Source organism: Aedes aegypti, chromosome 2 (assembly GCF_002204515.2).
Source record: "Aedes aegypti strain LVP_AGWG chromosome 2, AaegL5.0 Primary Assembly, whole genome shotgun sequence".
Lineage (NCBI taxonomy): Eukaryota > Metazoa > Arthropoda > Insecta > Diptera > Culicidae > Aedes > Aedes aegypti.
This window is the reverse complement of record NC_035108.1, coordinates 399,356,617-399,370,957: the sequence shown is the minus strand read 5'-3', so window position 1 is coordinate 399,370,957 and position 14,341 is coordinate 399,356,617. Positions and strand designations below refer to the sequence as shown.

The 14,341-nt window shown below is 37.0% G+C and overlaps 1 protein-coding gene across 5 annotated transcripts in view; it reads left to right on the top strand.

Annotated features, from left to right (window-relative positions):
• The window catches only part of LOC5577549 (ubiquitin carboxyl-terminal hydrolase CYLD), a 53,200-nt gene that overhangs the window by 27,960 nt on the left and 10,899 nt on the right, over nucleotides 1-14,341 (top strand). For all 5 annotated transcript variants that reach the window (XM_021847103.1, XM_021847101.1, XM_021847100.1 and 2 more), the window contains 3 exons: nucleotides 11,346-11,682; nucleotides 11,768-11,964; nucleotides 12,029-12,183. In XM_021847103.1, coding sequence (XP_021702795.1) covers nucleotides 11,346-11,682; nucleotides 11,768-11,964; nucleotides 12,029-12,183 — 689 coding nt within the window. The remainder of the gene's footprint in view (nucleotides 1-11,345; nucleotides 11,683-11,767; nucleotides 11,965-12,028; nucleotides 12,184-14,341) is intronic.

Below are 14,341 nucleotides of genomic sequence, written 5' to 3'. Positions count from 1 at the left end.
CATCGGTAATTGCGATATACTTGAATATATTCCGAATGCTTGAAGACATTCTTAGCAAGTTTCTGGTTGAATCCTTGAAAAATTCTAAACAGTAGGGGACAAAGGGGCAAGAGTGCCACCTGCAGCAGGAGTGCCACCTTAGATTTCACATACAGTTGACTCTACATAACTCGATATTCAAGGTACCATCGACTCATAGAATATACCGACACAAAAAATTACAAAATCAAAGGAACAAATTTCTGTATTTCCAATGCATATATGATCACTTCTGTAAGAAAGCAATATTATTTTGTTGATAGTGTTTTACAAACTATTTTTTGAAAACTTTTTTTTCAAAATACTCGAAAAATCACGTTATTTTTACTTACAACTCTTCTTTCTGGCGTTACGTCCCCACTGGGACAGAACCTGCTTCTTAGCTTAGTGTTCTTATGAGCACTTCCATAGTTATTAACTGAGAGCTTACTTTGCCAATGACCATTTTTGCATTCGTATATCGTGTGGCAGGTACGAAGATACTCTATGCCCTGGGAAGTCGAATAAATTTCCAACCCGAAAAGATCCTCGACTGGTGGGATTCGAACCCACGACCCTCAGCTTGGTCTTGCTGAATAGCTGCGCGTTTACCGCTACGGCTATCTGGGCCCGAACAATATTTTTTTTTATTTTCATGTTTTTCAACTTTTATTACAACTTGCAAATGCAACTATCCATTCACCTTCAATCAAGAATTAGCCCACGTATCCCAAAAAAAAAAAGGATTTTAAAATAGATATCGAGTTATGGAGAGAAATTTACCTCTCCCTTGACATCGACTTGTGGAGATATCGAGTTATAGAAACATCGACTTACGGAGAGCACGATGTATGGAAATTTGAAGGGACTGACAAATCCATCGACTTATAGAGTATATCGAGTAGTGGAAAGTCGACTGTAGTTTAAATCAATTTACTAATGTTTAGTCAAGGATAAGAATAAATTGAGTTCTAATTTAGCTTTGTGTAAACAGTTGAACAGTTGAAAAATTTCACCACGAGATATTAAAAAAAAAACGCGAAAATTGCGAAATATTATAAGAATGCAAGACTGGAAAATAAATTTTGACTCCAATTAAATCCAAAACATAATGATCTTTCCGCACAGCAATAACGATTTACGATTGTACAATCGTGAATCGTGAACAAGTAAATCGTGAATTGTGAAGAAAATGTTTCAATCAAGTTTTTTGACATTTAGTTTTGCGTATATATAAAAACAGTATATCGTGTGGGGCAAGAGGGACACTGCAATTTCCTTATATAAAAATTAATAAAGATTTGTTTTACTTGTTTAATATTACGGTTGATAAGAAAATTTTTTTTTACGGTAACCGCAGAGTTCTACCGCAGGCTTCATTCTATCATTGCAGCAATCAATTCAATCATAGTATTCTTGGAGAGAAAACGCTCAACAAACAACAATCATCAAGACGGTATCCAACGAATCATTGAAGCCTACTGATGATTTAAATCAGTGATGTGATAGCTGCAGTAACTTATCGTTAAACCGTAAAACGGGAAGTTTTCCCAAAAATGGCAATATTACATTCAATCAATGTTTACTACTAATTCAAATCAAAATAAACCATCTAGGACATTCCTGAAAAGTTTTACTATTATTCCGACAGTAAAATAGGAAGAAAACTAAACTAATTTCGTAAAATTGCGGTTTCACTATAAAGTTAACTTTTATCCCGCAGTAATTATTGGTACTTACTCTAAAATGTGCCGTTTAGGCGAGGGAATAATAATATATAAAATTTGTTGCATTTTACTCTGGTGGTCTTCTTGTCCCATACGAGTGGCACTTTTGCCCCGTGCCTCATGAGAAGACATTTTTAAAAGTCTGAAATCAACATGCATTTCTAAAAAAATTGAAAACCATTGATTACGTCATTTAGAACAAGAGGTGAGCTTGGCTTTACACTGGATTAATCTTCAAAATATGTTCTAATTCGCCATTTTTCGAACCTATACATCTTAAGGCCCCCTACGTGCCAATGTTTTTAGGGACCTTTAAAAATACATGATGGAACTCTCAAAACAATTTCGGAAATTCTGCATCAATTTATTAAAAAAAATCCTTCACAAATTTGTTCATAAAGGATCGTTTGAAATGTTGTTAAGGCTAAGTAGCCCGTTTTGGCAACAATGATGACTTTTCAGCTTGCATTTCAAAGTGATAAAACTCAGTCTTGATAGTTTATATTGACTTGAAAATGTATCACTGTACGCGCTAACATGCGTAAAGTATGCTGATACTTTTTCAGCTGTGTCAGTGCAAAACCAACCGATTTTCTTTGATTCGAAATCGTGAGATGAATAAGCAACAATCATCAACGACGTGTACAAATTTCAATGACGGTCTACTTCGCCTTAACAGACTTTCAAAAAGAATTTTAGCCCTAAGCAACATCACCACTGAAAAATCCTTCAGGAATCCATGGCAAATCCTGGTTAAATTGCTCCGGAAACTCCGTGAAGATACTTCAAGGAGTTGCTAAAGAAATCATAGAATTATTACTTGTGAAGGTTCTGGAATAAAGTCTCTAGTCATAGGTCATACAAAAAAAAATTGGGACAAATATAGGTAGGGATTCTTGAATATTTCATTCTGTCTCGTTCTAACAATTTTCATCAAAACTTTGCAGAAGCAAATCTCGAGTTTTAGTGAACTGATGAAAATTTTATGGATTGTGCACTACATATATAGAAATATAAGATAAATTTTTCACAACGATATATGGAGTGGTACTTGAGATTTGCAAATGGATAGGGTGATTATAATGATGTCCCGTGCGGCCTTAATACTTGACAGTGTTCTTGCAATGAACCTCGATAAGCCTCTTAGATGATTCTTGGAGAGATTCCTAATGAAATGTATGGGTATTACCCGGTCAACATCTCCGAGGAGTCATCACAAAACTTGCTGAAATCTCGCATACTCTGAGATAACGCCCTAAAAGCCATTGGTAGCCACGTGTGTAGCTCGTTGTTTCTAAGCAAGTGAAAGAATAAGCATCCAAACCAACATCACGGGCAGGTAGATAATGATCTTTTCTTTCCCATAGCGTTGTTAAATAACATGAAAATCCATTCAAATGCTCAGAAACAACAAGCTACACACATGGTTACCAATGGCTTTTAGGGCGAGATCAGAAGTTATGCGAGAAATAATGTCTGAAAAAATAGCAGGATGAAATGTTTGTGGATATCCTGGAGTATTTGCTTTTGCTGGAATTATTCATAGTTTTGCTTGCGAGGTCCTTGACAAAAGACCGGAGAGAGACCGGTGGATCCCGGCAATTGAGGGAGATATTTGTCCAAAGCCTGAAGGTTTGGTTTACTCCAAGAATAATCAAAGAAGTGTCTAATGATGAAATTATTTCATTAACATAAAATAAAATAAAGCTAGTAGAATTCTAAGAGAATCTGCAAAGCGGAAGCGGAAGGAGTGGTAATATGAACACGTTAAAAATATCATCCTGTTTCTGCAGCGACATGAATTCCGACTGAAAAACTTAAATTTTTCACAAATTTATATCACTATCAAAAAACGATGCAAATGTTCATTTTACCTGCACTATGTGGGTAAAATGAACAGCTCTTGGTGGTAAAGTGAACATCATGCAAAAAAACGTGAGCAAAACAAATATTTTTAAAAACTTTCGTTGCATTCCCGAAAATATATCCATTAATGATTGCAACCCATTCAAAAAGAAATCTAAAGGTATCAGATTTGGCATCATATCATAACGATATTGACCTCACTGAAAAACCTCAAGATACTCGAGCTAAAAGTTACGTCAGTTCTAATTTTCAAACGTGGTTTTCTAAAATTTTAGTTTTTATTGACATTTTCACTTCAATTGACCTCCGTATCAACGCGAACACTCCGATTTATGCTCTAAACCACCCGTGCGTGATAAAAATGCAATCGAATTTGTTTTTTTTTTCTTGGTAAAAGGAACGGTGTTCATTGTAACACCCCCGTTCATTTGTCCACCACTTCACCTACAGATCGAATGATGATCTATCTCTTTTGGTATCTCGCCATACAATTTATAACTCTGTTAAAGAAGCCTGAAGGCCATTTTCAGCAGAGTTACAAATCGTATGGCATGTTCAACAATATGTAATTCTTCATCCGATTTGAGCAACCAAAAGGGAAAAGTTGTGGCCAGTTTTGAAAAAAGTAACGAAAATGTTTTGGATCTGGCTAAAGTTATAAGTCGTATTCAAGTTTTTCACCGTCAGATGTCGGTAATGGTTGTCATGCGCGGTTCACTTTCGCTGGTAGTGCTATTTCCACTCTTCGCTTTTCAACATATCTAATCGTTCCCGAAAGCAAGTGTGTTTTGAAATGTGAAAACTACATCACCTAACACTATAACATCAAGACAATTCCTCAATTGCCTCAACATACCCTGTGAGAAGCTCACGCATTTTTATTCACTTCGGAGCAACCAACGCAGCATATTGCATTCTGAATTTCTGAGAGCCAAAGCATAAAATAATAGATGTACAGTGAAAACCGTGCGGCAGGCTAAAAATAGCTATCCGATTCTTTCCTGTTCCCAATCTGCCGACACATTTCTTCCGAAAGTGGCAGCGATTTTTTTGGCATCAAAACCGATCACTATCGTGCGTTCGAATGTGGTTCAAATCAAATCGGGATTGTTCCTTGAGAGAAGTGTGCATCGATATCGATTACTTGAACAGTGCAAGTGATTGTGAAAGAAACAAATCGTTGGAAATATGCGCCTAATTGGAGGTTCCTGCACATATCGTTTACTGTTTTTTGGGTTTAATGTGCCGCATGTGTGACTCACATCTGTTCACTACCGTTCACTGCAAAGCGCAAAAAAAGTGTGTTCAGTGTTAAATCTGCATTTAAAATAGAACCTCTGTTGTGTCAATAATACGTAATAGTGTTTCGTTGATTTGTGCGAGTTTTTTGTTCTGTGCATTTTCTTTGTTAGTGATCAATACAAGTTGTACAAAGCTGTTCAAAAGTTAGATAACCACATAACTTGCTGAAAGATATCAGCACAAGATGGTTCCAGACTACGTCGATCAAACTATGCTAGACAGCATCCCACTTACCGTGTTAGAACACTTTGATTGGGGTGATGACTCTGAGCAAAACGATTATGAAGGTTAGCATTGATTACACTGCGGAACACGTTTTTGTCTCCAGCACCAAAATACCGCTATTCACTTAATTAAGGGTTGCTGAATCCATTGCCGTTTTCAGAAATATCATAGCACGTCTAGTTTTTGAGATATCGACTGTTGAAAATGCAAAAAATGACTATTTCCGCCAACTTGCATGCAAGTTTGCCAGCTTGTAAGGCTTAATTTGCCACAGAATTCAAACTTTATATGTATAACAATACTTATCATTAAAGTTTGTAATACTTTCGATACGGAAAAGTTATTTTTTGATGGTTTAGAGAATTGTTGTATTTTGCCATATAGAAGAAACGAAGAATTTTGTATGGAGACTGCAAGCATGTTAAAAAAATCGGTTTAATCGAAATTTAATCGCGCAATTTCAATCAAATTATGTCTGAAATGAAAGTTCAAGTTCTATTTTGCATGTTTGGTGGATTAGATTACAAAAAAGTTTGATAAATTGTACTTTAAATTTCATGTAAACATTAATAAAACCAGTGTTTTATACAACTTTGGCGACCTGTAGCTAAAAATTGTGACGTGCTGGAACATTTCTGAGAATGGCACCAGATTCAGCAACCTCAAATCTACTAGAGACACATAATTTGGTCCTTGAGACACGCAAAAATGTCATTTTTGTTACGCTGTGTTATCGCTGTTGATAAAAATAAAAATTGAATTTGTTCACAGAAGTAACTGCATAGGTCCATTTTCAGAAGAAATAATAAGATGTTGCTTCAGAGAGCCCTGATATTCTGATCTTAATCCTGTTTATCCTTTAAATTATTTGTCCCCGCAAGCAGCTGAGAGCACTGCATTCCATACTAATTAAGGTACATAAGTTCAATATTTGTATATAAGTACAAAACATAATAAGTGGCACTGAATTATGCACACTGAAGTAGATTATGGCCAATCCCAGACAAACTTCTAGTTGATTCTTTGTGCATCTTCATTGACTTCGGTCAATCACGGAATAGCAACCATTGATATGTGTAGTAAGTCTAAGCTAAGCTAAGCTAAGCTTTAGGTACTAAAGGTGATAAATTGCTATATCGACTCTTCCATCTGTAGACTTGACATAATCTCGTCTACGAAACAAAGTTGTTCTGTGGAATGCTTATTTAACTCAGAATTCACGACACAAATCTACACACGATATGATCTTTCTTTGGACTTAGTTTGCAAAATCATGATGTTTGATAGGTCGCAAACTTTAGATCCGCCAATATACTCACCACTTGCACTGGCATTTATGCAGATTAACCCAGTATGTTTTCCAGGTCATCCAAAACCTCTAGAACTATTATTCATTAGACTTGATTTGCAAATTCATGAAGTTTTATATGTCGCAAGATAAGTCTCAGAACCGCTAATATAATGGCTTCTCCTGGGGATCGGGGTATCCAAAACAATCTGACATGTGATCAAGTCATCCAAAAACGTTTGAATCATCATCCTTTTGGGAATTTATGAAAGGCTAGAACCGCCAGTTTAGTGATGATTTCCCCATGGAACCGGGTAACCGAAACAATTCGGCATGTGATCAAGTCGTCCAAATGCGTTTAAACAATCTTGGCAAATTCATGAAGATTGGTATGTCACAAGCCAAGTCTCAGAATAGTCACTTCCACCAAGGAACCGGGTATTCGGAACAATCCAGCATGTGGCCAAATTATCTAAAAACACTTAACTTCTCTTCTTCAGACATTTGATTTGCTAAGTCATGAAGTTTCATGTGCTGCAAGCCATGGACTCGAAATTAAAGAGGTTACTGATTCATTGAGTGGGATTACCTCAGTACTCTCCGTTATAAATCCGGAATTACCGTAATTTTCAAATCAATGATCAAGATTCCAAAAACTAGAAAAAAAATATGATAGACCCCGAAAATTCTACGGTAATTCGTTGAACAACGGAAGAGAAGTAGGATTTTTCTCAGAATTTATGGGAGATACCTAACTTCGAAAGTGGTCTGAATGCGCTCAAATGCGCCCTACTTCCGAAGTAGGGTATCTTGCATGGGTTCCGAGAAAAATCCAACTTCGGCGAAATGCATTTTCGAACGATTGGCCGAACTTACAATAATAGTAGTAGGCTTGAATTTCGCGAAAATCACGTGGCTTTCCAAGTACAGTACCGTTTTGATTCATATTACGGACAGCTTTAAATTCCGGACACTCTCGTTTGTATGGGAAACATTTCACACGAAATGTTTCAATTTTCGCCATCCAAAAGTTCTCATTTTCGAGGCTTGTTTTATTAGGTTTTTTCCATAAATATCATTGCAAATTTATAATGCCCAACTACCTTAGACGTCTCTTAAGTGGTTGAACGATTTCAATTGATGATTTGACTGTTCCATTAATGATTATCATGAGCTGTCCGTAATTCGAATCAAAGCGTCCGAAATATGAGGCAAAAGTGAGGGAGCGTCCGGAATAAGAATCATGAAAAGGCCACACGTTTTGAATTATTTAAAATTATTCAAGTTGCGGACGCGTATTCTTTACCCACCATCCGAAAGTTAAGGGCTTCCGACGCTCGATAATGCTAAAAAATCATACAGAATGATTTATTTTGTATGGTCCATGCTGGGTTATACTTCACTGAGGCCTTAAGTGTCCGTAATATGAATCAAAACGGTAGTTCACAAACGTGAATCTCATCAAGTAGCCTATGTTGGGTGCATGAGTTTTCTAAATCGTTAGTGTCATTGAAGGCTCTAAATGCTGGAAATGCAACGGGAAATAGAACATTTTTCTACAGTAATTTTGGGTTGCCCTTAGCAACGGGTGTTTTGCAATTTTCAAGGCTCTTTGCCTACACTGAACGAAATCCCCCGCCATAAATTGAATGATTTGTAATTCACATGGCTACAAATCTTCATAATTCTTATTTTGAATGAATATTAAAGAATATGATGCATCCGCTTCCTATTGAACAAAAATCATTCAATTCTGTGATGACATTCGATATGTTTTCAAATGACAATAAGCAAATATTTGAATAATGGTAACATACATGATTAACATGCCATTTATGATGTATTTTAATTTATGACATGTCCCAAATTGAAAATCATCCAATTACTGTCTAATATATCAGACGGAAAGCTAGTGATCGTACATATTGAATCATTTTTGCAAAACCGCAAACATGGCGGCAGCAACGTGTTGTGTTCGGTGTTTCTGCGTGGATTTCACAGGTAACTGCTATTAAAGTAATTCAAACTTATCCTCATCTGCAACATCTACGTATATTTTACCGTTTTGATTCATATTACGGACACTTAAGGCCTCAGTGAAGTATAACCCAGCATGGACCATACAAAATAAATCATTCTGTATGATTTTTTAGCATTATCGAGCGTCGGAAGCCCTTAACTTTCGGATGGTGGGTAAAGAATACGCGTCCGCAACTTGAATAATTTTAAATAATTCAAAACGTGTGACCTTTTCATGATTCTTATTCCGGACGCTCCCTCACTTTTGCCTCATATTTCGGACGCTTTGATTCGAATTACGGACAGCTCATGATAATCATTAGTGGAACAGTCAAATCATCAATTGAAATCGTTCAACCACTTAAGAGACGTCTAAGGTAGTTGGGCATTATAAATTTGCAATGATATTTATGGAAAAAACCTAATAAAACAAGCCTCGAAAATGAGAACTTTTGGATGGCGAAAATTGAAACATTTCGTGTGAAATGTTTCCCATACAAACGAGAGTGTCCGGAATTTGAAGCTGTCCGTAATATGAATCAAAACGGTACACTTAATGGTACGATCCAGCCTCGCAACCAACTAAAAGATGCTTATACCAACGAATTTGCTGACATGGAGTGCCAGCATACAACCTTCTTGCCTCAGGTAGACATCTTCCCTTGAAAATTGTTGATTAGTATATTTCTTTATCATACGAAATAAATAGTTATGAACATAAAATCAACAGTTTCGTGATTATTTTTGATCGGAATTCTTGTAAATCAAAATTTTAGTGCGAGTTGTTTACATCTGCATATGATAATTATCCAATTTGAAGCATCTTTTTGAAGTATACAAAATCATTTCAAGACTGTATGATTTTCGTTCGGTGTGATTTGTAAACAGATGATTTCAACGAAGATGAAAATCATCTTGTTCTTGTCGGAAAATAGGCATGGGGCTCGAATGAGGCAATAATCATTCAATTCATGGCAGGGGATTTCGTTCAGTGTACAGCAGCGATAAGCGTGAGTTTCACTGGCTTTGCTGACTGCGATTCGTGTGTACGAAGGTACGGTGCTGCCATCTGGGACATGTTTGCTCGATGCGTGAAGCGTCGAAAATTTGACACGGCAGGGTATAGGAAGCGAAATTTCAAATGGTCATATAAAATTAACTACAATAGTCATTTAAAATGTTTTCAGTATTGACTGTTTAACGATAAACTTGCGACGATCCACGCGCCACCATATTTCATATAACGGATGTTATTAGAACTAACTTGGAGGTGATGTTTTGGAGGTTATTTGGCAATTTGGAGGTTAAAATCACCTCCAAACACTAGCGATTTTGCGGTGGGATGTTGACGTTTGATCACGAATATGTGGATATACTTTTGATGGGCTACATTATAGGCATATAATTTTGAGTTTTTTTTTCTCAATATGCTGCTGATTCTATAGTTGATCATTAGTCTAACCCCGTACACTTAACAGAATTTAATTAAAAAGTGTTTTGAATTTTTTAGAAGCATTTGAAAATTGACTTCCTATGCTTTGCCATGTAAAATAATCGGAGCTTCACGCATAGGGTCAGCTGTGGTAATTACTTTTGCTGAGGCCCCAAATACTGTTAAAGATTGTTGAGTTTTTGAACAAAGTTAGTATTTTGTACGTGACATCCAAATATGATACATTTATGTGAAAAGAAGCGCATTGGCTTGGAATAAATTGCATTTTGTTCAGTTTTGAAGAGCTTTGACATTCACACCCCCCAACTACATCACTAGTTTGGTGCCTATGCTCCCAGGTTTTTTGTCATTTGACTATATAAGCCATTTTACGAGACGTTCGAATGACGTTTTCTGGCGGGCCGCTCATTGTTGTTGTTCAAAAAACTAGCCTGATATCTGAATGGCGCTGGTCACATTTTTATTGGCGATGATGTCCCCGTCTCTTTCAGCGCATGTTTCTACTCGGTTTACATGTATTATGTTACCTGTAAATGAAAAATATCTTCTCTGCCTGCTGATTTCAATTTTACATGCGAAAATTAAAAACTTTGTTACACTGCCACCAGCGCCATTGTTGAATAAGCTCATTCCAAATGTAGCGCTAGAAGAATCGTAAATAAATCGGCCCGTCAGAAACTTTCAAAGCTGGTAAACAAACGGAAACCATATGATTCGAAACGTCTCATAAAATGGCTTATTCGTTAATTGGCTTATAGATTCAGCGACCTCAAATCTCGCATAACTTCTGATCTCGCCCTAAAAGCCATTGGTAATCATGTGAGTAGCTCGTTGTTTCTGAGCATTTGAATGGATTTTCATGTTATTCAACAACGCTATGGGAAAGGAAGGATCATTATCTACCTGTCCGTGATGTTGGTTTTGATGCTTATTCTTTCTTTTGCTCAGAAACAACGAGCTACACACGTTGCTACCAATGGCTTTTAGGGCGTTATCTCAGAGTATGCGAGAAATCAAATAAATAACGGCATTTTATTGTGCTATGGACCGATGCACGAGTTCACTAATTTGACGTTTGAGCGGTGCCGAATTCACTAGTTTCCATGGTTACCTAAATAACACGGCACCGCTAAAACGTCAAATAGTGAACCCGTGCAATATGCAAAAGACCCTACTCCGATTTTCCCGCCGATTTGGCAGCACTGCACTTTTAGTGTCAATGTGTTCGCCAGAGAAGAGTTTTTTTGTCTCCCTCTCTGTTTCCATTGTTTTTTATGAATCTCCGTGGTGTTTCATTCAGAAATAATGGAGCCTCCGATTCAGTGGATAATCATGGTCTTTACGGACTATATCTATCAGCGCTTATCGAGATTTTTTGCTTACGTATTCTCTCGTTCTATTGCTCCGCCGCGTGCCAACGATGTCCTGGATTATTCGTCTTCCGAAGAACCGAACGATGCATCATTGCCGCCAGCCTACGACAATAGTAACAACGTACCTCACACGATCACTTCGTCCCCATCGGAGGGATCGACGACGGCGGAGATTGTGATTCAACCGTCGCCGTTGAGGGAACTTCCGGACAATCCGCTGCTCGAAGTCGGCTCCATGGTGGAGGTCGATGTGGAAAAGGCTGAGCTGTACGGGGTGATCCGTTGGATCGGCCCATTGCACAGCTTCGGGACGGACAGCAGCAATACACGGGTTATGGTTGGCATAGAACTGGAGGATGAACCAATCGAACCGAGCATCCATGGTACGGACGGAACGTACAACGGAGTCAAGTAAGTTGAAGGGAAGATTGTTCTCGCTGACTTTTCGAACATTGATTTTTTTCTGGGACACCCACACGATTCATTCTCATTTCAGACTCTTCAAATGTCCCGCAAATCGGGCCATTTTCGTCTATCCCGCACAATGCAATCAGGATCGTCGTTTCCAGGACGTAGTCGCTACATCTCCATCCGCGCCCAGGATTGTAGCGTCGACGTCCAAGTCGTCGGATGCTAACAACATGTTCGGCAAGGTTGACTGCCCTATCGTGGAGGGTGCCGTTGCACCGTTGAGTAAGATGAGAAATGCATTGTGCGTTTGGGTTTCTGTATTCTAATGTGTTTTCCATGTTTGCAGAAATTTTACAACAGAAGGAATTGGAATCGATCTGTGGCCAGTTCAGAGGAATCCAGGGCCACCATAACTCGTGTTATTTGGATGCTACTTTGTTTTCAATGTTCACTTTTACGAGCGTGTTTGACTCGCTACTATTCCGGCCCAGGGAACCCGAGGTGAGTAACCACTAATACGGGTTGTCCATTTAAAGTCCGTTTTTCCAACTCCAACTGGTTTGATATTTTTGAATTTTTGGATACTCAAAATTGACAACCGAATAACATTATGATCTTACGATTTGATATTTTCCTAATATTTTATACTAGTAGGTTTCGATGTTTGATTCGACTCTCAGAATACCGTCAGTGCACCAGTAGCCGTTAATGCCCCTATTACACTAAGATGCAGTATCAAATCCAATTAGGGTCGGTGTTCCCTTAGCGGACAGTCCCCTATAGTCGTACTAGTGGCTTTTTACGGCCGTTTGGCTATAAATCTTTTCAAAATATTTTTTGACATGAAGGTCAGGAGCTATTTATCTAAGTACCATTGATACACAGCTTGATTTTGTTCAAAAAATGATCGAAATAATTAGTTTTGCTTAAAATTTGAGCTCCCTTGCGCCTATTGTGAACCTATTGTTCCTATAGTAGCACTACTGAGAGAAACTATTTTTTATTATACGAAATAATTGATAAATTAAGATCTTTTTTACTTTAAACGAAAGCTTTTGATACTGTGTAGGAAAAATATAAAGTTTTGTAAAAATACGGTTTGGATTAGTATTTTGCCAACGCCGTGATGCTGGTGCTACTATAGGAACAGAAATTAGAAATAGTACTACCATAGGCACATGTATTCCTATAGTGGCACAAGCGATAAAAAATACAAACATATGAGTTTTCGTAGTTTTCATATTTTTCCCTCAACACTAAGATAAGCTTTCAGATGATGCAAAAATAATGACGCTAGCGTTATTTTTAGATTTTATACGAATATTTGTTCTTAGCTATGCGGCTATTGGTACATCGACCCTAAATAATTTTCTGTGAAAGTTTTTCAAATTTATTTTATTTTGCCGCTGATTGCCTATTCTTGGAGCTACCCTGTGAAATAAAAACAGGATTGATCGACTCAATAGTTATTTTATAATAAACATTTAAACATAGACCTTTCCTTAAGATTCCGCTCATATCTTGTGCACTGATGGTGCTTACTAACTATAGATTTTGAAACAGTATCTTCAAATTCAAAAGATTGTGTCATCATCAAAAAAATCACCGCTTCATTTTTATTGATAGATCGTTGAACAGAAAAACATCAGCAATACCAAAACAAAATGAAAATAAAATATTATTATACCGTAAAGTGCCGTAATTCAGCGCAGTTAAGGAATAAAAAGATTCAAATGGTTAATTAAAAATGAGTATTGCATCAACAAAAAAGCTTTATGAGTGTATCGCTAGTAAATCTGTTGTAGATTGTGGGAAAAATATAAACTAGACTGTATTCATAATTTACAAATGTGATTGTATTGAAAAAGTTCACTTGTCGAAATTGCCTAATTCCGCGCATTTTTGAAACGCTTTTCCATATTCCGCGCAGAAGAATGCCTAATTCCGCGCACTGGCGAAGCAATCAAATTAACATAAATTTTCATGTGAGGGAACATCCATTTATTACGCAACGCTAAAATTGAACATTTTCAACGCCCTACTCCCTCTGTATCGCTTTTTGTATGAAAAAAGTAGAGTTGTATGAGCCGTAACGCTTCAGTCTACGTTTAGCTTTTTCTATTTTTTTTTTTGACTATCACATGAAATAAAGATAAACATTTGTTATGGTCTTTTCAATACATCGGCATTGGTACGTGTGAATTTCGTATAGGGAAAAGTGAGGCAGCTTGGCCACCATAATGAAAAATCGATAGAAGCGCAGAAAATATAATGGAATTTTCGGATCTTTATATGATTCCCAACAGCTTTTAGAGCAATACACTAGATCCGTACGATTTTCGTCGTCATATAAAGTTCACGAATGAATGATTTTTCAAAATTTGTCATTGTTCGTGTCGATCTTCAATCATGAATGCCCTATTTTAGGTTGAGAAATTATCTCATAGAATCTAAAAATTTAATTATTTTATTCACTAAACAGGAAAATTATTAACATTTACAAACAGTCAAACATCAACATTCTATAATAATGAAATTTGTATGAGCCATCCGTGGCAATATGGGAAGTTTTTTCGAACATAACTTATTCCTTTTCCATTGAGTTCAAAGCACTGACTAATAAGATGGGTGGATATTTTAGATGAAATTTAAATAATTT